Raw genomic sequence first — 24,007 nt, 5'->3', positions numbered from 1 at the left:
TTCATACCGAGCCTGAGTTTATTAATAACAAGTTTTTGTTATTAATTAAATTACTAATTTATTTCAAATTATCGTAAAATTATATAGATTATTAAATAATTTCCCTTATTGTATTCCCTTAAGTTCATTGTTACACATTCATTGTCAATTAAATTAATCGTCGAAGAAAAATTTACGTACATAAATTTCTTTTTTACACGAGTCATTTCGTTGCATCAACATATTGAAGTCATCTAATGTGGCGACACGTCAAGTACTATCCAAATTTGAGACACAGGTACACGTGGTTACGATTGTCTTGACGTTGTCGCACTCCGTATTTTTCTCGTCTGCGTATTCATCTTCCTTAATTTCTTCGTTATCTCGCGATTTTCTTTTTCTCTCCTCGAATATGTGCTTCTGCTTCAATGCGTCGTGCTTGCAATCTGATTGTCTGCAATTGTGAGTCAGACAAGCATTATTATTCGGCATTAATCCACTAATTGGCAAGATGGACCCGATTGAATATGACGTGGCGAAGCCGTTGCTCCTCGAAATATCATCGAAAAATACGTTCCACGTGCTGGTGAAGGACTCGTATCCTTTTGTCGTACGATTTTTTGTCTGCATCGATACGATATCCTCCCTCTGCGGTACTTCACTTGATTGTTCACCGAATAATCTGAATGTCCATGTGACCACAGTAAAGGTTGCTGCGTTAGTCGGAAATGCTCGAAGAATCGTTGAATTTAAGCCCCGGTATAAGCAGCTGTATCCTTCGGCGCGTATGGACTTCTTAAGACAATCTAAAGCCCCCGAATAACGATCGCTACTTTCCGCTTGTATGCGTGATTTGATGACATCAATCGGATAAGAGATCACCCAGGAAGCAGTTCCAGCGAGTCCTCCGGCCAGTAGCATATGAGGTGTCGAGATCGGCTGTTTCGAGGATGTCTTAGTCAGCATCTCGTAGGTCACGAAGTACACGCCGTAACTTGGCCCTTCTCTGAGAAACGTAATATTCAGGCCCTTGAAAACGCCGCGATAGCCCTCCTTCTTGTAGATGTTCCTCAAACACTGTATCGGTCCACGGGAATCACTCTGAAGCGGAGACTGCAATTGCAGACGTGTTTTTGCCAACTCTATTGGACTCGAGACGGGAGTTTGTGCAAGTCCGGCAGATACACCGGCTAAGAAATGTGCCGACAATCGATCAGGTTCGGACAAGTGCCGCTGAGTATGTCCATAAACACCGAAGACGATGGCGTTCACCATAGCCACCCCTGCGATTGGCGATGACATGCCTCTGTAAAGGCCGCTCATCTGTACAAAAATACACGTAAATGGCGACATTATTAGATTTTGTCCGTGAATAAGAGGAGCGAACTAAAAATCTGAGATTCTCATTTTCTTAACTCGGCTCTATAATCAATTTCTCTTCTTAAAAATACCGATTCTTTTGCGACTATAGTACGTAGACAATCCCAAGTGCCTCGATATTTCGGATTGCGGCAATCCTGCGTTTGCATATGAACTTTGACTGTGTCCAAAGGATATCCCACTATAATACCGGCACATCCTAAAATTTGTAAAATAGTTTTTAATATACTAAAACGAAATTCTTATACATGCTTTTATATTTATGACCATCTTTTAGTACCATATTTTTATATAATACATAAATCTGTACAATGTATTATTTAAGAAAATAAATTACAATTAAAAATAAATTTATTTTTATTTGTAAAACGATATGTATAAAAAAAAGATTGATATTTGAATATTAGTTAAGTTTTTGATTTACGTAAGTTTGATAAAACGAGAAATTGCTATTTCGACATGTTATTTCCGACTCACGCGATAAACCAAGTCATCCGATAAAATAAAACTTTTCTTTATTATTATCATTTAATCCAATGACATTTAAATCTAATATATTATACGAACAATAATTGAGATAAAAAATTAACTTTTATAAATTCGATTACATTTGTTTATGAAATAAGGAATGAATTTTAGAAAATAATTAACTTTGATAAAGAAAATTATATGAAAACAATTTATGCATAACAACGCAATTCAATTTGCAAAAAGTACACTTTACCACCCAAGCAACCAGCGAAGAAATCGAGTGTCATTTTTATCTTGTATTATCTGCGATCTTTCCACTTGCAATATCGTCTGTTTTTATGAGAATCGTCCTCAAATCTTGTTTCTCTCAGGTATGCATTGAAAGATGTATGAATGAATCGATTAATACCGAACAATAAATTCGAATCCATGAAAGACTATGTAACTGATCCTTTTAAATTAAGCTTCAAATATGTATAGATGACAAAATAACATTCGACTATTCCTGAAAAAAGTGATTATTTAGTAAGAATAATATTTTATTGCGACTGACTAAAATATACAATATTATGGAGATATTTTTATTATCGCTTTTATTATTTACATTGTTTTATAATTTTAGTTAATATAATTTAATGTATCATAATTATTAAAAATATATAAGACTCGAAATATAAAAATAAACAAATCAGATTTAATGGCAATACGAATCAAGTATCGATCTTATAACACAGTTATTTATTATACAAACAAATAAGTATAGAACAAATTACAAAGAAAAGTTTGCGAACGTTTCGACCCTATTTTTGGGCCATCTTCAGCGTAAATATGATAATGTGATGAAAAAAAAAGAAATAACAAAGTTTTACATAGAAGTCAGTTATAAAGTGTGCCGTCTAAAGAAATAATGAATGCCTCGGTGTCTCATTATTTTGACGATGTCTGTAATAAAATCAGAATCTATAATATCAAAATTTGATAATATCAAAATTTGTCAAAGAAAATGAAATAAAAACAAAAATTGAAATAAATTAAATAATATAAACTAATATGAACAAAGATAGGATAAAGTAAATTCAATAAAATTAAACTAAAAAGTTAAGAGGTTAAAAAATTTTTTGTGTCAATTTTCCAAAAAATCAAACAACAAATTGGAATAATTTTAATAAATAAATAGAAAAATTTTTTGTGTCAATCTTTAAAAGTCAACAGCAAATTAGAATAATATAAATAAATAAACTGAATATAGACTTGTATAGAATTAAAATTAAAAAGTTAAGAAGTTGAACTACAAAATTAAGACTTACTTCCAGGCATCAAAATGACGAGCCGTTAGAGACAAATGGAGACAACCAAACATCTCCAAAGACAATGATCGACTAGTCTTTAACGGATAGCTGTGGCTTATTTATAAACGATAAAGCGAGTCAAATAATATATAAATGTACACATACGCAAAGTCGCAGACCTATTTGTTATGTTAGAAGACTGTGTTAAATTTTTGGCAAACTATTGACAATGTTTAGATAAATTTCTGGTAAACGTTCAGTATCCGTTTGCAAATTTAGACAATTTTTTTGTCTTTTGATAAATAGCATTTCGGAAATTAATCTTTTATTCAAAAAAGGTTTCCGATTTAAAATCTGCACCTTATCCCAATTAAAAACATGATCGAAATCAACCCTGTGGTTAGTGATGACAGATTGAGTATATTAGTGTTACATCTAATATGACTGCGATGTTCATTGATTCTGGTGTGTAGTTGTCTGCTTGTTTGTCCAACATAGGATGCATCGCAATCAATGCAATTTAATTTGTATATAACGTTTATGGAATTAGGGGTAGGAAGAGGGTCCTTATGAACTTTGATGAAACTTCTCATTTTGTTAATACTATAGTACGAGAGTCGAACATTCAAATCTTTAACGATATGTTTGAAACGTTCGGAAATTGAAGGAACATATGGTATAGTGAAATACGTAATGGCATCATTTGTATTTGTGACAAGAGTATTGTTGACTAAGGAATTTGATTTAAAAAAGTGTTTTTTAAGGCGGTCCAACCATGTTTGGAAAATAAAATTTAAAGGATATCCATTGTTCAAAAGAATGTTGATAGCCATTTTGATATTTTTATAATGATAAACAGGGTGGGACAAACGGAAAACCTTGTCTATCAAACCAATTATTGTGCCTCTTTTTTGGCAAAGAGGATGCTGAGACAAAAAGTGCAGGTATCTACCTGAGAAGGTATCTTTATACCAGTCAAAAATTATAAAGCTATTGTCTGATATTAAAGTCAAATCTAAAAAATTGATTTTGTCTTCAGTAATTTCCATTGTGAATTGTAGACCAGAATGAAAAGAATTAAAGATGTCAAGAGTATGATTAAAAAAAGAAGGAGGAATGGCTAAGATAACATCATCCACATACCGTAAATAAAATGGAGAAGTAAATTTTAAGGAAAGAAGCGCTTTATTTTCTAAATCCTGTAACACTATGTCTGCTACGATAGGAGATAGGGGGGAGCCCATCGGGGTGCCAAAGGATTGTTTGTAAATGATATCGTTAAAAGTAAAAAAGGATGAATCCAATATAAATTTTATTGCTAAGGGAAATTCATTGCGTGGTATGTCACAATTTGGCGAGATATTACTCCATCTGGAAGAAACACTGTCAATAATCAAATCAGTCGGCACGTTAGTAAAAACACATTATCATATTTGCGCTGAAGATGGCCCAAAAATAGGGTCGAAACGTTCGCAAACTTTTCTTTGTAATTTGTTCTTACTTATTTGTTTGTATAATAAATAACTGTGTTGTAAGATCGACTTTTTACTCGTATTGCCATTAAAACTGATTTATTTAATGTATTATGTCAGAATAATATTAATCGAAAGAAAAACAATATTATTAAGTATTAAATTATTGGAAAAATTATCTGATAATGTTCTTTTTAAAATTTATTTCCCTTTTATTCTTCCCAAAAACGAATTAGCACATTTCAGATTAATTAAAACTTATTACATATCAAAAACATATTTATAATTTTTATCATAATTTTAGGATTATCGCGTATCATATAAATATAAAAATTATATAAAAATTGTCGATAAAAATCTAAGAGAACGTAATAGTGAAATAAAATATAGTAAAATATAATAAATAATATAGTGCAACGCAACAAAAAATTTTAACGACTATAATCGCGTTAGCTTACCTAATGATTGATTGTTCTAAAGACATGTAGTATCACTTCACTAGTTCACTTCAGCAGTTTGCCTTTAACTGAACGATAATATAACTTCACTCGTTAGATAGTGTTACGATATTGTCAAATAAATTTTGTCGATTCATTTTTTTGTTTTTTTTACCAGAAAATTACATGTATAACATATATATTCCGGCAAAAGAAATTATATAGCGTGCTTCCTTCCTTGAATCTTCTTTCTTACTGAAGAGAGAGAACAGATTAGCGTTTCTTCCAACTTATTCTTGGTACAAAGATCATTACATTATCGTTTACATTATCAAATTACTAATATAGGCGGATATACATACACATATACATAAGTGCCATCGTAACAGTGTGCTACATATTATTGAAGAATATGTTAATAACATTTTATATTTTATCGCATGACATGCCGTCGTGATCAAGTGAAGCACGGGGTCACAAACATTGGGTGATAAGATTGATTAAGTCTCGTATACTCAATATATATTTTATTTTACATTAGCGGTTAGATAGTGATGTGAACTTTTTGGGATACTATAAAAGAGATGAAATACGCAATAGCGATATATTTGATGCAGCACATGACTCAGGATGGTTGAGATCAATCACAACTCCATATTTGTTTAACATACACTGCAGATCACATGATATTATCGCTGATATTAATTGCATGAAAATATTCATTCATTTTCAGAAAGTATTTTAAAAATTATGTAAATATTGATTCAAAAAATCTATTATATATAATTGGAATGTTTTATTAATATCCCTTCTAAAAAAATATAATACTTGTGGTGTTTAAATTTGTTTCCTGTGATATACATCATACATAATATTTTTAGCTGATAATAACGTTGCGCAAGAAGGCTCGAAAAAACTGTTCGATATTTTCGTTCTTACAATTAAACTAAAAACTCTGATTTTTTTCATGTCTTCGATTCGCAATGTGCTAGCTTAAGTTTCTTTCAATACATAGAAAGATACAACAAATAGAAATACACAATATAAAAATATAAAATAATATTTAGAAAATGGCATTTAATTAACTTTGGAGAAGTTAGTATATGATCTGTAATAAAAGTAATTTATATATCATATGAAAAAAGAACAAAACGGTGAGTATTGAAAGTAATGCGTTTTAAATAAAAATTAACTGTAGCTAGTTTTTTTGAAATTATATAATATTTTAGATTTCTTATATTTACAAATCTTGTACAGCATATTTATTATGTTTCCTTTTGTAAAGGTTTGTCTATTTGATACGATTTTATTTAATTGCATGCTAAAGAAAAAATGGAACTCTTTGTTCTTTTCTTTTCATTTTATATTGATAAAAAAGTTTAGATTGATAAACACATTTTTACCAATATAAAATGAATAGAAAATAGAAACAAGCATATTTCGAAAATTCATAAATCATTTCAATATATGTATATCTACTAATAATTACTCTATTATTTATTTATTGAGTTTACAATGGTAAATTTTTTAAAAGTTTTATATATAAATTGAAATGGTTTACACGAATTCGAAATATACTTGTTTTTATTTTCTGTAATTTAAAAGAAAGATGGTTTATTTATCTCGAAATTATATACTTTATATAAGACATTATTTCATTTATAAATCTTAAGTATTAATATAATATCATATCATGCGTTGCCATTAATAACGTATAGATAAATTATCGTAGCAAGATATAGTCCTATTTATTTACGCATGAATGATAGATGACTTTAAAAGATTTACTTCATAAAAGATATTATATTATCTCGAGCGTTAGGTTTTCGATAACTTTTCGACCCTTTGTCGCGTGTTTAGTGTATATATATCTCTCTTTGCATGCACCAATATTTGTTTTTATTCTTGTGCAATACAAGGATATATTTCTTTCCTCAACCTGTTAAAACTGATAGCTTCACTACAGCCAGCATCAGTTCTTCTATAACGTTGAACGAGTAAAGGTTAATTAAATCGTTCCAAACAGAAGTCAATCGATTAGGCGTACCTTTATATTTTCGAATGATAATGTATGCGCAAACAAGCCGACAACTTCACCAAATGGATGCCGATAAGGGAGAAGATTATTCACTTCTTAGTAGCTCACCTCCAGACACGGTAAGATAATAAAATTAGTATTATTAGCGAAATAACAGGATATCGATTTTTTACAATTTTTATCAAATTATTTTATTGAAAATAATAAAATAATTTTTTTTCGTTTTCGTAAATGAATATTTCTCCTGTAGGAACAGAGAAAGGAAAATGTACATATGAGGTGAAATTGTAATAAAAAATGATTATGAACAATGATTTTATACATAATGTATATAAAAACTTATGTATATAAAAAATAATTATATACATAATTATTGTTACAATAATATTCTAAAATATATATAGTTTGTAATTTTTAATTCAATTCAAGAATAGTAAAGTTGTTTTTGATAAAATGATTTTATTTGTCAAGTAGCCATATTATTTTTAAATATGAACTAATATAAAATTAGTGGAATTTTAATAAACGCGACTTTTCTTGATAGATAATAATACTTACAATTTATATATATATATATATATATATATATATATATATATATATATGTATTAAATGAAATCACGATTTAATGCGTATATATATAAATTGAAAGTTACAAGTAGTAAGTAACATGTTATCACATATTAAATTGTAGTTTTATCATAGACTGATCGTGATTACGCCATGATGTACTAATCGTTATATATACGGAATACTTATCATTCTTTTTCATAATATGTTTAAATAAAATACATCTGTATATATACGTAATATAGTACGTATGATTTATACATAAAAAAATAATATAACGTATAACAGCAATTTAAGTTTAACCGAACACTTATCGATGTTTCGATAAATTACAAATATGATGAAAGAAAATCATTTCTTGCATACTACATGTTTGTAAAAACGATTTAATCGAATGATAGAAATTCACAATACATTTCATAATCTTCTTTTAGATTATCCTTATACATGATGACCCGAAGATCATATAACTTATAATAATAATAATAATGGAAAAATAAATTTCTTTCATGTCAAGTAAATTACAGAGAAATCAACTTTGACTTTTAAAATCTCTGCTATTAAGATGATGCAAAATCATTCACAGATTACAGCATCTAAAGTTTTATGTTTTCTTTTCTGTACAAAAACATTTAATCATTCGTTCGAGCAATTTTATTCGCTGCGCATATAATCATATCTTTGTTCATGCGTAAAGAAAAAGAGGAAAAAGTTTGCGTATACGGAAACAATTTTCAACATTCCATATATAGGGATTTCCTTGAGTCGCTTAATCGGACCGCATCTCGAGTGAGAGGGGAGTTTTTGCAGCTATATATGTGGATTTGAGAGACTTCTTGATCATATAGTTTTACAGTTACCTTACAGCAGTTTTACTCGTGATATGTTAAAATATTCGAATCATAAGAACGTAGAAATACTCAATCGTAAAATGATAGATTTAACAGAATTATCGGTATGCTTGTTATTAATCAAAAAATAAATAAATTATTTAAATAAATAAATGTTTTATTAGTGTAAAAAAACAAAATTATCATGTTTATTCATATTTTCATGAAAATCTTTATTAAATAACATGTTGACAATAGATATTGCCGGTAAAAAATATTTCTCTTCTTGAATTACGTTTATATTTTTAATTTATATTTTTATATTTATTGAAATGTTTTAAAAATTTGAGATCTTAAAATATTTTTCTAAAAAAACATTTTTACAAGGAATAATAATTTTTTTTAATGCATTATAATTATTTTTAATTAAATTATTTGTTAGCCGAAGCTTATCCATGGCGGAAATTATATCAAAGAGGGCAGAGATTCAGCTAAAAGCACCTACCTAATTTTTTCTCCTACAGAAGAAGATGAAATTGGATCGTTAGGAAGATATCTCCAACTGTTCGCCGTAAGTGATGAATAAAGTGATATTAATTAAACTATTAGATAGAAACGCAAATATGCAGATCATTATTTTAGAAACACAAAGTGAATCTCTTGCACATCGAATCCAGAAGTTCTCTTCGACAAAATGGCTATGAATTTATGGTGGAATGTGCACCAGGCGGTAATATAGCCTCCGCAATTGAATCTTTGCGAGATCAATGCAGTTACTTTTCGATTATTTCTAGGTAAGAGTTTTTCAAATTTATTTAAATATTTTAATTATTATATATTTAATGATTATATATTTTTTAAAGATATTCTTATAAATGGTCTAAGATATTCGTATATTCTTATAAACAGTAATATTATTTTATTAAATCTTATGATAGCTATCAATCCTTCGATTGCACAGAAGATCGCGGCTATCTCAAATTTTTTCCATTGATAATATCTCAAAGTAATAGTAGAAGTCCTACATAATCCTAATGTAGATTCATCTTTCCTCTAAATATTTAAGATGTAAGTTTTAAATATTTAAGAGATAAGACCTAAATATTTTTTTAAGGTATAAGATTATTATAATGTATACCAGAAGTACGCCTACAATCCTTTTATTAATTAATTTATATTCATAATCAATTTATAATTAATAAAATCTTATTTAATAAATTATGTATTAATGAATTAGATTTCTATTATTTGCATATTTAATTTAGTGTTTATATAGATATTATTTGATAATAAAATCAAATATACATCATAAATGCATTTTCAGAAATCACAAAGATAATATAAATACGGTACCATGGTTTCCGAGGAGAATACGCGATCTTGACAAATTCGCTAATCAAATTTTATCATATGGTGCTGAGCTTGATAGCGATCATCCTGGTTTCACGGATCCCGTATACAGAAAAAGAAGAAAATATTTCGCTGACATTGCTTATAATTACAAGCAGTAAGTGTGTAAAAAAATCAAGATATTAAAATAGAATAAAAAGAAATATTTTTGTATTTATAAAAATATTTATATATTAATCAAATGTGCATCTTATTAATGCAATATTTTAGCGGACAACCAATTCCAAGAGTGGATTACACGCCTGAAGAAATAGCTACATGGGGCGTAGTCTTTAAAAATTTAACCAAACTTTATCCGAAATATGCTTGTAGAGAGCATAATCACGTTTTCCCACTGCTCATCGAGAATTGTGGCTACCGAGAAGACAATATACCTCAACTTGATGATATATCTAATTTCTTGAAAGGTAATATATTCTTTATTTTATATTTTTCAATATGGAGGACACACACAGAAAGAAAAACAGCTTTTGAGATTTATGCATTAATGACATTTTATTAAATTCTGATTAGTTCTGAATAATCAATTTTTTTTTCTACTTGTATCATAAGAAGGACGAGTTGCCAATTAGTCAATTTTATTGATGCAATTTTATTTTAGTCAAAATTTCTCTTCAATCTTTTCATCTCGATATTTTAGACTCTACTGGCTTTACACTTCGTCCAGTGGCAGGATTATTGTCTTCACGTGATTTTCTCGCTGGATTGGCCTTCAGGGTATTTCACAGTACGCAATACATACGGCACAATAGTAAACCTCTTTATACGCCGGAACCGGACGTATGCCACGAGATTTTAGGTCATGTACCACTTCTTGCCGATCCATCCTTTGCACAGTTCTCACAAGTTATCGGTTTGGCATCGCTTGGTGCTCCAGATGATTACATAGAGAAACTTGCAACGGTAGCACAGATTATAATATTTCTATCTATATTAAAATAGCATATAAAAATTATAAATAATTCGAACTTATTGCAGTTTATTCTTTATGAGCTTATACTATTCCAGTTGATAGCATTTATTTATTAATTTTCTATTATATTATAACATTGTTATAATAACACGACAAACATATACAGGTTGTTAAAAAAAATCGTTTACAAATACTTAGGGATGGCAAAGAAAGTTAAAGGGAACATTCTCAAGTTACTAAGATTGCGAATCTTTGATTGCTCATTTTCGCTCATTTTGCATATAAGCAGTATTGTAAATTGCTGATCCCATTTTCACTTTTATGGATCTTTTTTATGAGACGAAATGTGAATCGTCTGGTCTACGAGATCCAATAGACACAGAGAAGTTAATTGTTCGTATTGCTGCAGTTGTACGAAATTTTGTTCTCATGTTTTCGAATGTACCAATCAATGATAACTCAAATGCAAATGTTAACTTTGCAATGCATAGCAGATAGTTTCAACAACTTTTATGAAGTTATCTTTTGACTGTTGACTGTCTTATTGTTAGAGCAGAAACGACGCATCTGTGACCTTTAATGACGCGATAAAAAATATTCAACTTTTCTTCCTCTATCATCCTTAAGCGTTTGTAAACTATCTTTTTTATCCTATATAAAAACTGTTCTTATCAACATTCACGAAAAGACATAATATTATAAAAATACGAATTTTATTAACTATGTTATCATATACGAATTTGATAAGATTGGACTACATAACTGAGAAAAAATTAATTTCTAATAGTAATCCAATATTATTATATAATCGCGTCAATACGTCTTATTTTGTCGGTAGAAAAATAATTATTTATAAAAAAAGTTGAGGAAGAAAGTGGAAAGAATCAAATTTTATGTTTATAAATAATTTTTACATCTTATTCTTGCAGTGTTTTTGGTTTACGGTTGAATACGGATTGTGCCGGCAAAATGGTGAATTAAAGGCGTTTGGTGCCGGTTTGCTTTCGTCTTTTGGCGAATTAGAATATTGTTTAAGCGACAAACCAGAACTCCGACCTTTTGACCCGCCAAAGACTGCATTGCAAAAATATCCGATAACGGAATATCAACCCGTATATTACGTTGCCGAGAATTTCGAGGATGCAAAAGAAAAGATGACGTGAGTATGGAAATAGTAAAAACATATATCGAGAGGATTGTCTTATCTCTCGTTACAAGACAACGCGTGTTTTTATTGTGCAATGCATTTGTCGCAAGTCGAAGACATAATAATTCATGTTGCGTAATAATTTGAAATGAAAGTGAATGGGATAGTTAGCTAGAAAGGATAGTTTGACACGTTGACGTATATATGTTAACTTGATTTAATATTTAAATATTTTTTTTATTTTAGGAAATTTGCTCAAACTATACCGAAAAAATTCGGGGTTAGATACGACGCTTATACGCAGAGTATCAATATTATCGACAGTAAACAACAAGTGGAAGATCTTGTAAATAATGTGAATCAAGAAATTCAAATTTTGATGGATGCTTTGAGGAAATTGCATCATTAGAATTAGTTTTATTCGATGTGTATTTGCTCGCTTAATGTACTTTACATGATGTATTCTATATAATATAATTTGTTTGCATCATTGAAATATTATCGTATTGATATGTTGCAAATAAATTGTGGTGTTTGTTAAAATAATATCTTTAAACAATGAAAAAACTGTTATTTTTTCTACATTAAAAATTTATTTAGCTTTTTGCGAGATTTTTATTATCTCATATTTTCAGGTATGAAAAAATCATTATTCTGTAATTAATGTTTATTTTTCTTAAAATAATTTTTGTAAAGTATAAAAAACTTTCTTTGCTATTTTTGAATTTCAGTATATTAAATAAACATCATATAAATATATGTATTAGAATTTTGTCTTTCTTGATTTTTTTATTTTCTATTAAAAGTAGCAAATTTATACTAAATTTATAATTTATTTATTATCGATTTATTAATTATCGACAAAAAAATTAGAAAAAAATTAACAATTAAGGAAAACACTAAACGTAAAATTTATGAACACACTTCAGATTTCGCAAAATTATATTTCGATGTGTATTTTATATATATACATATAAATATAAATATATATATATATATATATATATATATATATATATATATATATAAAACATACATATTATATAAATATATATTAAAAAAAATATATATATAAAATTTTAATATAGATTGGCATAAGTAATTGTTAGCAAATTGGAAACAACACACACACACACACACACACACACACACACACATATAATATATAAAATTATTTTTTAATTATATTTATACATATATATGTATATTTCTCAAATTTTTTCCGATTACATATAATACAAAATTATCAATTATTGTTTCCAGTCAGCTAATAACTTATGCCAATCTATATCAGTTTTGTATTACATATTTTACGCAGTTATTTGAAGAACATTATCACATCAATTTGAACGCTTTTCACGACATTGCGGTTTTCTACGATTTCGTTGGAAAGTTTTTTGCCTTACTTTCATATATTTTTTAATCGAGCAACAATTATGAAATGTTATAACGATCTAACATACATTTATAATTAAAATACATTAGATATGAAAGTGATAATATTATACATATACATATACAACAAAATATATATTACTCTTTTTTATCATCACATACACATATAAAAAATCTGAATAACCCTGTTCCGAAACCCTGTTTCGGAAAATGTGGAGTTTGGTCCCTTTTCTGATGTCATGTTATGACGTCATTTGTCGGACAAATAAATTCAATAAATACATACTAATTTAATGTGTTTTTGATCAAAGCTCTTTGATCTGTCATGATGAATTTTTTACGCTTTATCGAAATAATTAAACCATTCTTAGGAGATTATTAAAATTAATTTTATACAATATAGCGCAATAACTTTTAAATGTTTAGAATATTTCTCTTTACATTATATAGATATAAATATTTTCTTTACAGCAGATAAATGCGATTTTTAAAGATCGTCAATTGTACAAAGAGAATTGGCACGATTATAGATTTGAAAAATTACCAGAATAAATTTTATAATAAATAAAATTTTAAAATAAATAAAAGTAAAAATTAATAAAAAATTATTATTATCTCGTTCGTTGTAGATTCTTTTTGCAATGTTTTCTCATAAATTTTGATTTTACGCAATATACATACACATATAGAGTGACACATACAGCGTTCCTTTACACCGTGATGTAGTTTTATAATTAAAAGTTATCGAGTAATTCTTCATAAATATGACAATGTTTTATGGCTAAAATTCGATTGATTGAAAAAAATATATAAATACGATTATATAAAACAATAGTACAACAATCAGAGAGCGATAGGTAGTCTCGTGTTCCATTAATTTACATTTGATGCAATGTTTTATATGTCTGTTGTACATAAATACATCGATGTATTAAAAATTGCACATTATTACGTTAAAACGTCAAAGTTATATTACAATATATTATATTACAGTTTACACAATATCTGTGCATGCAATATATCACAAACACAGTTATCATAATATTTTTTGAAAATATTTTTATACACTCTTTACACACACACACACACACGTACAGACATACATGCATACACATTTTTTCGAAAATGCATTTTTTTCTATAAATAGAAAAACAATTGCAACTATAAAATAGCAATAGATATAATTTGGTATATCTATTGCTATTTTTATTGAGATTCCCTCACTTGCAAAAGAGTTAGAGGAATTTAAGATAATTATATCAGTTCTCAAGAATATTAATTAAATTCTTGCCTATTACGATGGATACAATGGGAGTCATAGAAAGTCTTTTTAATTTTGCAATAATCTCTATTGCTGATTCGAGGACGCGTCTATGTTAGCGTAGATCATTTCGGCTTGTTGCGGGCAGATTTGAAAAGACACGAGATCGGGATTACTTTCCTGCTGCGGCGGTACTTGTTGCTGCTGTTGATGTTGTAATTGCGAGTGTTGTTGTTGTTGGGTTTGAATTATAGCACCTACATTGCCATGCGTCGAGTTCGGCGATGGACTGACTTGCAAGGATTGCGAAAATAATTCCGTAGGTACTATAGGCACTGGCACGGTGATCGGTATGGGAAGTACATTAACACTTTGTACGTTACTGGAGGTGGGCAACTGAACGTTAGTACTGTTGGTATTGCATCGATTCGCTTGTTGACACGGATTCGATGGATTGTATGATATACTCGCCTGAAACCCAAATATCGATCAACGATCTTTAATGTTTTTCTAGAAGCAAATGGAATCTGATAGTAAGTAGTATCTAATTGTAAGTATTTAACTCTAATTTACAATATTTTGATATTTGTAAATATATATTTAAAAAGCAATATGCAAAAAAAAGATATCACAAAGTTTATCATTCAAAAGATATACGAACGTTTAATAGTGGCGTGAGAATTCCGTATCGAGCTATAAATAATTGTTCTGAAACTCTTCTTAATTCTTCCTGCTGATGAACGATTAACTGTTGTAACTCTTCATGCTTCCTTTGTAATTCGTCTTGTATTTGATTTTGCGCAGGAGTCATCACTATGCCTTGTTGATGTAACATCTGAAATATATTAAGGATAGAGAAACTACTAGATTATTAGAATCACAAAAAAATGGATAATAAAAATGCTGTTATTAAATTATTCGCACATACAAGTACGTAAAATATTACGAATATAAGTAGAATATAATCACATTAGATTTACTCATGGAATATCATTACATTAAAATTAAGCAGATCTTAAAAAATATGTATATATAGAAAACATCTTTCCTTTTAGAAAAATAGAAAATTAAAAATTATATTAACACGGATGTGTGCGCAAAAGTATTTCAAAAAAATGCGATTATAATAAACACTTATATATTTTATATACATAACAAACAATATGTATTAATATATATTAACATGCATTAATATCGAATTTAATTTTTAATATTTAATTTTTTACCTCGTGAGTGGGTACAGTTGAAAGTATAGGGGCAGCAGGCGGTGCGAATCCCGTAGTGACTGATTGCAGATTAACAGTCGCATATTGCGCGGGATCCATAAAATTAGTGCATGACTGATTGATATCCAGCTGATGTTGCGATTGCTGCTGCTGCGACTGCTGTTGCGTTTGTTGTTGTTGTTGCCTGCTGTCCATCGACGCAATCGGCTTTGACACTACAGAACTGCTTGCAGAAGCCGCGTTCGAGTGTGATCCATGCGTTATTTGTGAATATGGAGAACTTCGTAACGAGACAGATATGGAAGATGTATTGGAATCACCGCAATGTTGGAGATTGGAAGCGATTGTCATTGACTTTAATGTCTTCGACGATTTGTTTGACCATTGCGTCAACGATGTTTGACAAGATGTGACCTACGCATATGTGTAAGAATGTCATCATATAATTCATGTCTCAGACATGAATTATAATATCGATAAATCGATTTACATTATACAATATTTTAAGTTAAATTATAATAATATTTTAAATTTTATATATATATATATATATATATATATATATAAATTTATATAAATTTACATAAATATATAGCAAAGTTTTCCTTTTTTCTGTAAAAAAAATATTGTTTTTAATATTTTATTATTTTATTATTATTATTGCTTAGCATATTAAATGACGTTTTTACTATATTTGATTTTGTTTGTCAAAAAATTTGTGCAAGAAAAAATCTGCGCGTAAAAATGTTTAATAATTCTGTTTTTCAGTTTCATATTATATGTTTTAAATAAGTCTTAATTATTATTATCATATCTTTTCTGTATTATTTAACCCCGTCTTTATATTAGTAAAACATGTAATAAGAATAATTATAATATAGCACAAAATAGAGTTAAAAAAACAAAAAGCAATAAATAAAAATGTATAAAAAATTGTTCGTCAATAATATATCTATTAAATATCTTTTCTACATAAATTTTGTATAGTTTATAAATATCAAATTTATATGATGTAAAAAATTATTATTTTAATAGTTGACAAAAAAAAATTCTTTAAACGTTTTAGTTTCTCACAATTTTTATACATACGTATTACCTTCTGTCACATAATTAATATTGCAATAATTATGAAATTCTTCGATCGCGAATTTTATCGCATCTATAATCTTACTTGTTTTACGGGTATTAAAACATCTTGATTTTCCGTTTTATCGTAACCCCCCGATTCCGCGCGCAATTCCTTCATTACGTCGACATAACTGACCACGTAATGCGTGCACACGATAAATTCAGGTTTCGAGTTCCACTGATTGTACGTAATGTAAAATCTGGTTTGCAGCCAAATCCATTGCTGACCCTTAGTGAGGAATCTATAGTAGCAAGATGTTCCCTCGCCTTTCTGCATCACTAAAGATCAATGAAGCAATTAATTATCTGCGCTGCATGTGCTTTCGTTTTTTTTTTTTCATTACTTACATGATTCATGGCACGTAACGACATTGTCTAAATCGTCCACATGATAATAATCATAACCGGAAGTGCCTAAAACTTCAAAAGGCAAGTATCCGATGATGGGTGGGGCTCTATGATCTAAAAAGAGAAATTTCCATTCCAGACTATGGCGGGATGTGAATTCTGACTTGGTGTTATCGGTCACGGATAATTCTCGGATAAGTTGAGGAGTCTGAAGACGTCCTGTACCCACGAATACTAATCTGCAAAATTAAACATAAGTTCACATTCCAGTGCGATTTTATTTATATATATTTTTTGTTCATGGCATATATAAAGAATAATACTTGTTGTCTGATGCATTGGTGTTACTAAATTTTTGACTTGGAAGTAGGTTGTCGACATCGTCATCCGTAGCAGATCCTATAATATACGAAAAATTACTTGATCTTAAAAATAAAATTTTATTTTATTTTAGAATATATTATTTTATTTTAGAAAAACTTTGATTTTTTTTTAAATATACAATTTGCAAAATATGCTGTAGAGATTTAAAATTGTTTACTCACGGAAATATCCAATAAATTGTACAAGTTCGTAAACGGAATCTTCTCGAAAATTGAATCCGCCCCTTTTGATGTGACACGTGAAAGATATTTGGTCTTCTGTCACAATACAAAAGATTGTATGTAATAAAAATTGTGTAAATCTCCTGGCTCCTCTCCATTACTTGTGAACAGTACCTTTTTTCACAGCGCGTTTATCTCGCGTGTTACCAGGATTTAACAAGACATTATATAAATGTGGCTGGTCTTCTTGATATGTTATATTATAAATAGTCGTGTTCTCTAACTCGTTCGGAAGATATCCAAGCAAAGATGTAATGCTTTCAGAGACATAATAAATACGTCCATTCGAGGAAAAAACTATTATAAATCCGTCCAATGCCTACATTTGTATAAAAGTTTAGATTTTATATAATGGTAAATATATCTATACATATTATAAGGTTTACTATAGATTTATGGTTTATTATAGACACAATTTTACCTCCAAGATAAGATGAGTGAATTCCTCGTTGGAGAGAAAAGACGGTTTCCAATTTTCTTGGATCTCATGAACTCTCGATCTAACGGCTATCTCTGAAATAATCAATTACTATGTATAATTTAATTTCTAATATAGTCAATTAGTATACATAATTTATTTTTGAATAAAAAATACATGTCTAAAGCTTATTCAAATGATAAGTGCATTTATTTAAACGCAATGTTGAATAAATTAGTTTAAATTATAAAAACATTAAAGGAGATAAATAAAATGTTATGAAGATCTTATGCTTACCATTGTGATTCTTTAGAAATAGAATTGTTGATTTTAGCACTGTAGATTTGTCCATTTTCCGTGTATTGGCACTAATCATGCTACCAAGTTCGTTCACAAGCATGTTAAATTGATCTCTACGTTTCTTTTCACTGAGATTACGCGATTTTCTAAAAGGCAAATGTTTATTTATTGGAATAAATAATAATAGATGATTGTATCAGAATTGTAGTGTGCCTTTACCGCTTTGTGTCGTCTTTATCGTCCATATCATCGTCCATGGTGGAGATAAAACGTGTACTTTAATTTAAAATGGCAAAATTTCTTGGCAAATGTTCACTTCTTGATATTATTGTTTCTGCAAAGAGAAAATTACATTCATATTGAAATATATTTATGCTAATTTTACACATCGTGCAATGAATCTAAACTCAGTTTCTATGGTATTTAAAATAACGCGTATAATTCTAGAAAGCAAGAGGTATATTAAAAAATTATTCTAATTTTTTTTATCTTGATACTGATTTATTATCAATTCTCTATAAACTCTATACATATAATAGAATAAAAAACTCGATAGAATAAATTTGAAAGTCATTTAGAAATTGCAAATAAAATGTTGATATTGATTTAAAAAATTTAAAAGCGTCATGAGAAATTAATACAAAAAAAGATAATAATTATATTACGCAATTATAATATGAATTATTAAAGAAATATGAATTATTATTTGAGAAAAATTTAATATATTGATATTGAAATAATAATTTGCGTAATGATTTTCATTCTGTTACAAGAAAAATCGATTAATCGAATGAATCAGTGCAATCTTCGACCAGCATAACAAAGTTAAATGGAAAGTCGCGTGCTACGAACGTGATCAGACGAAGCCGGTCAACTGTCGATACATATTTATCACATTTGTCATAGATTCAAATTGTATTATATTTAATTGCACTTGTAACACAATTTAAGCGAATATTTTACAAATACAATTCTTTCTTTGACAATTAAGAGAGATTAAATAATTGAGCAATAATAAGAAATTAATTTAGCTAATAATTCAAATTAAATTATTTTAGATTATTTTATTTTATGTAGCAATTGTATATAAAACATCCGTATATAAAGTTTTATTTATTATTCGCGATATTATAAATGCGAATTTAAAGGTATACATTTTTATCATATATTTACTATGTTAATTGACGCAATACCTGTTTTGCAACTCGGACGTTAATGTCCCTGAGGTTAATGTTTTTTAAATTCTTTTGCGCATTTAAATAAACAGAATCTTCTATAGAACAACTTTCAACTACCGGTTCACAATACACTAAGATAGATAATTGCGACAGTCACGTGACGATTACAGTTTCTTTTTGTGGGAAAAATATTTAATAAAACTTTTGCACACACAGGTGAAATATTTTGATCGAGAAATCGTCAAGGATCGATCAGTCTATAACGATAAATTCACAAGAGAAGCAACGTTAGATTCTACGATCACGAAGTTCTAACGCTGAAATCTCATCCGGATTGTTCAGAACGATGATCGGTGGACCAGCAAACTAAAATTTCGTTGCATCAACCGCGAGAGACTATTTACCCGCAAATATCCGCATCGGCAAAGATCCAACTGTTCACTCCAATTGACAGAAGAAATGCTCACGTAAACAATCGCGCTTGTCGTGCACTGATTTTACTCGCACGCGAGTTCTTAGGTCGAGTGAATGCGTCGGGCAGGAAACCTGTGTCTTTCGTTGATCATTTCTCAACAACGTCACATTCACTCGCGCGCGATGATGTCCTCGTCGATAGCACCGTGACATTTTTCACGTACGAGACACTCGTTGCGATCCATCCGCTCCGATTTTCTATGACGCCTCGGAGTCAATCACGCGATCACGATTGCGAGATGCCGCCATGGACTGCTGCCGATTGTAGCGCCTTGCATCCAGATTCATTAGCCGTGTTGCCGAGCCTAATCGATCGCGAACGCGAGTCGCGAGTTTTTACGCGCGATTCCGCGCGGCGATTGCGAAAATCCGTGCGGAATACAGAGAGTAGGCCAAGTAGAAGCAAACGAGCCAGAATTGCCAACCGTCTTGTAGCGAAAATCCCCTTCGCTCAACTGCGCGTCTATGGAAATACGTTTGTGACGAGATCTCGTTTTCCTTCAGCTGCAGTTTGTATGAATTACTAATGTATATATGCATCGAACTCGCTGACTTCAAAGTGACATAACGTTTTTTTATAATTTTTTTAATTTCGCTTGTAAGTGGAGCATTAGAGTAAACTTTACAGAGAATTGATATTAGAATGGATGGGAATGTATCAGTCTTTATTAGAAATTTATTTTTCAGAAGAATCGAGTAAAATCCTACTTTCAAGAAGATAATTAATTCTGGAAAAGGTTGAATTTTTAAAATTATGCACTTAAAGTTAATTATGCACTAATAAAAGATAACACGTGATATTCTCCAAAATTGCCGCAATAGAACAGATGATAAAATAAACTAATTAAATATAATAAAATAAATTAGAGTTTCTCAAAAACTTGTCAAGTTTTCGAAAGAACTTGCACAGAAACAACATATACAATTATTTGCTTGTATGTTATCTCGTTTATTTATTTCGAAAGAAGATTCATACTCGATAAAAATTAGAGATAATCTTGTAATTTTCGCTCTTATCGTGCAATCATTTTTATTCGAGAAAAAAAGAGAATGCCTCGCTTATATTGTCCATACTGGATCGTATCACTACCGGCCAACCTCACGATGGATTTTCACGTAACGAAAATGAGCTAGAGAGCTATTTTCCGATAATGCGCAGTCGCGGCTTTATCACTCGCTGCCCTCATACATTTGCACAGACTCTGCGGTGAATGCGCGCAATATACAGAGTGTACCGAAATTTAAATGTCAAAACTTCGAGAATGTGAGATCGATATAAGAAAAAAAATCCTTTAGAGATTTGCTCGTTTTGAAGAAAATTGCAAAAAACGACAAAATTTTTATTTTTTTCGCTTATTTATTGTTTATTTATCTATATCTTATTTATTCATATTGTCATTTCTTTAATGAAGGTATTATTTAAAATGTATAAAAATGTATAAAGATATAAACACGAGCAAAACAAGATGCAATAATCTCGCATTGTCGCGTTTATTTATAATTTTAATTTTATTTCAGAAGGATTTTAATTTGCTCTCTTTTTTAATTGCATGCTTTATAACTTTTATCTTATGATACTTACCGAGGGGTAAACCGCTGATCAAAATTATGTACACTAATGCCTACTAATGCCCAATTCCTGGGCATTAGTAGGCATTAGTGTACATAACTGCTAAATTTTTTAAATTTAATAATTTAAATTTTAATAAATTTAAAATTATTATTTGGAAAAAAAGAATTAATAATACTTTAATAACGTCCATAATACGCATTAATACTTCAATAAAACCTAATAATGCCCAAGTAATACCCAAGCAATGCCCAGTAATGCCTCAAATCTGTACACCGCAATGCCCTCAGCGGTTTACCCCTCGATATTTACCTAATAATAATTTTAATTTTTGTTTTAAATTTTTGATAAATTTTTTGTTTTTTTTGCGATTGTTTTTAACTTGCTCCCGACATTTAAATTCGAGACACCTTATAGATTACCTGCGTACATTCAAGTATACAGTGATTGGCCGATACGCGGTACATTTCAAACATCGCCCTGCACGATATCAGCAGCAATAACTAACTAAGCATTTGCCAAAGTAATTTGCACCTCGTGTGATATCTGCTATCTCTTGCACGTGAAATATCATCGCAGCAAATACGTGTAAATTCTTCGATATTTGCGAATCTACAACCTTGTTTCGCAGAAAGAAATACTCACCGATCGTAGTACAATATTTCACTGCCACAAAATAACAAGGTGCATTTTTTTATTGGGACAAAAAAGAGAAAACCAGATATGCAAATATCTCATACACATATACAGATATATTTATTGATTAATTAAAAATTTTCCTTCTCCGATAAAAAAATTTAATGCACATTAGTGTATCATTCTTTAAAAAAATTTTTTTTTTTTAATTATATTACACTTCAGCTAACATTATTAAAGTTTTAATTGTTTGTAACTTGGAAATACCGTTGTTTTTCTTCATTACCGCTAATTAAAAAGTATATGAACAAGAATATGAACAAGAGACATTTTGCGATGAATACTTATTAGGTAAAATAAAACACAGATGGTTCAATAAATTTTACATAATATTTATTATTTATAGTGTACTCAGAAATGTCGGGCCTCAACCAGTGGGCCTTCTTCTTTTGACATATTTGATCAATGAACATCACAATGTTAATTTTCCTCTAGTCCGTAAAATTACTTCTCTTCTCTATTAAGAGCGATGCGCAATCTGCTCATGTCGTTATGGTGGAACACACGTACGAGCCATTACGACGGCCTATCTCTGCATTATATGAAATACTCGAGATTCTCTCGTTCGTTGCGCTGAACAGGCCGTAAAACCGCGAGGTCAAATTCGCTCCGGGGAACGACGGACAAAGTAGGTTGTCACGAGCGGTAGTTAATGCAGTGGTCACGTAAAAAGTAGCTCGTGGAACTCAAACGACGTAACGAGCGGATTGTGCGTCGCAAAAAATAGATATGTCCAGCTTCGCGACTCTTGGTTCTCACTCACAATTCAACATGCCAGCATATTCGTACAACAAAACATCGAATAACAACTGCATATAAAAACAAAACGAAAGGAAGAGGTCTATCTCAGTCGCAACTCGTCGTAAGTTTTGAATTTCGATCGGCGCGCGTATTCTCGACAACCAATAATGATCCGATAACTATATTAAAACGCAACACGTGTTGTATTAATAAAACATTTTCCTTCTTTACGTATTGGATAATCGTCGCCAAATTTATACAGTCCGTTTTTTTTTTCGCCATCGGAAAACAGTTTCGCTTTATGTTGTCCATTTCGGGCCGACATTCGAGGAGTTCCCACAAATGATGGATTTTTAAAGTAGGAGATGAAGGAAGAGAGGAGGGCGGGAGAGGGAACGGGGAAGTGGATTTTGAGACTTTCCTTTTTTTTTCTCTTTTTATCTCGTATTACAGCAACCAACCACATTCCCACTGTACACGCCTCTTTCTCTGCTCAATTCTTCGTCCTTTCGCGGACAATGCAAAATTAAAATACGCACGCATCGCGTCGGGGAATGAAACGCCCTGAGAGATCGGACAAGGATTCGCATTCCGACGCCGGTTCATCTTTCGATCACATTTTGTCGAATTATCTCGTCCGCGTCGTTTCCATCCCCGACGCGACAAATTGAAAATTCTCCGCGGGCCAGTCGTTAAAAATTCAAGATTATCAAACTGCAACAATACCTTTC

The 24,007-nt window shown here is 30.0% G+C and overlaps 3 protein-coding genes and 1 long non-coding RNA gene across 10 annotated transcripts in view; 2 read left to right on the top strand and 2 right to left on the bottom strand.

The window, feature by feature from the left end:
- Nucleotides 1-5,597, top strand: part of LOC145972128 (uncharacterized) — a 40,854-nt gene extending 35,257 nt beyond the window's left edge. Inside the window, exon 4 of the long non-coding RNA XR_014439063.1 lies at nucleotides 5,570-5,597. This is a non-coding gene — a long non-coding RNA (uncharacterized LOC145972128). The remainder of the gene's footprint in view (nucleotides 1-5,569) is intronic.
- On the bottom strand, nucleotides 33-5,291 carry LOC145971597 (mitochondrial basic amino acids transporter). 4 transcript variants are annotated; one of them, XM_083099458.1, is made up of 5 exons: nucleotides 3,138-3,210; nucleotides 2,604-2,772; nucleotides 2,084-2,335; nucleotides 1,431-1,558; nucleotides 33-1,302 (listed from the first exon to the last, which is right to left on the bottom strand). In XM_083099458.1, exons 3-5 carry the CDS (start codon nucleotides 2,115-2,117, stop codon nucleotides 250-252), a joined length of 1,215 nt encoding a protein of 404 aa, XP_082955584.1. In that variant the 5' UTR covers nucleotides 2,118-2,335; nucleotides 2,604-2,772; nucleotides 3,138-3,210; the 3' UTR covers nucleotides 33-249. The 4 variants fall into 4 exon arrangements, with proteins under 4 accessions (XP_082955584.1, XP_082955583.1, XP_082955585.1 ...); XM_083099457.1 differs by lacking the exons at nucleotides 2,604-2,772; nucleotides 3,138-3,210 and adding an exon at nucleotides 5,050-5,291; XM_083099459.1 differs by lacking the exon at nucleotides 2,604-2,772 and having other exon boundaries at nucleotides 3,138-3,156.
- A 1,396-nt stretch (nucleotides 5,598-6,993) lies between the features above and the next one.
- Nucleotides 6,994-12,541, top strand: Hn (phenylalanine hydroxylase). Of its 2 annotated transcripts, none has more exons than XM_083099183.1 (8): nucleotides 6,994-7,185; nucleotides 8,909-9,037; nucleotides 9,109-9,260; nucleotides 9,791-9,973; nucleotides 10,087-10,283; nucleotides 10,517-10,779; nucleotides 11,719-11,948; nucleotides 12,183-12,541. In XM_083099183.1, exons 1-8 carry the CDS (start codon nucleotides 7,090-7,092, stop codon nucleotides 12,343-12,345), a joined length of 1,413 nt encoding a protein of 470 aa, XP_082955309.1. In that variant the 5' UTR covers nucleotides 6,994-7,089; the 3' UTR covers nucleotides 12,346-12,541. The 2 variants fall into 2 exon arrangements, with proteins under 2 accessions (XP_082955309.1, XP_082955311.1); XM_083099185.1 differs by lacking the exon at nucleotides 6,994-7,185 and adding an exon at nucleotides 8,357-8,591.
- A 440-nt stretch (nucleotides 12,542-12,981) lies between these two features.
- On the bottom strand, nucleotides 12,982-20,776 carry Clk (circadian locomoter output cycles kaput protein Clock). Of its 3 annotated transcripts, none has more exons than XM_083099182.1 (12): nucleotides 20,200-20,776; nucleotides 18,837-18,951; nucleotides 18,615-18,763; nucleotides 18,321-18,412; nucleotides 18,014-18,218; nucleotides 17,840-17,935; nucleotides 17,618-17,693; nucleotides 17,295-17,533; nucleotides 17,083-17,225; nucleotides 15,819-16,232; nucleotides 15,254-15,427; nucleotides 12,982-15,063 (listed from the first exon to the last, which is right to left on the bottom strand). In XM_083099182.1, exons 2-12 carry the CDS (start codon nucleotides 18,872-18,874, stop codon nucleotides 14,680-14,682), a joined length of 2,010 nt encoding a protein of 669 aa, XP_082955308.1. In that variant the 5' UTR covers nucleotides 18,875-18,951; nucleotides 20,200-20,776; the 3' UTR covers nucleotides 12,982-14,679. The 3 variants fall into 3 exon arrangements, with proteins under 3 accessions (XP_082955308.1, XP_082955307.1, XP_082955306.1); XM_083099181.1 differs by having other exon boundaries at nucleotides 12,983-15,063; nucleotides 16,990-17,225; nucleotides 19,811-20,775; XM_083099180.1 differs by having other exon boundaries at nucleotides 12,984-15,063; nucleotides 16,990-17,225; nucleotides 20,200-20,775.
- Between the last annotated feature and the right edge of the window lie 3,231 nt (nucleotides 20,777-24,007).

Source organism: Camponotus vicinus, unplaced genomic scaffold (assembly GCF_025532165.1).
Source record: "Camponotus vicinus isolate PSW18456_S1 unplaced genomic scaffold, iyCamVici1.0 SCAF_5, whole genome shotgun sequence".
NCBI classification, from domain to species: Eukaryota; Metazoa; Arthropoda; class Insecta; order Hymenoptera; family Formicidae; genus Camponotus; species Camponotus vicinus.
Note: the sequence above shows the minus strand (reverse complement) of the source record. Positions and strands in the feature narration are given on the sequence as shown.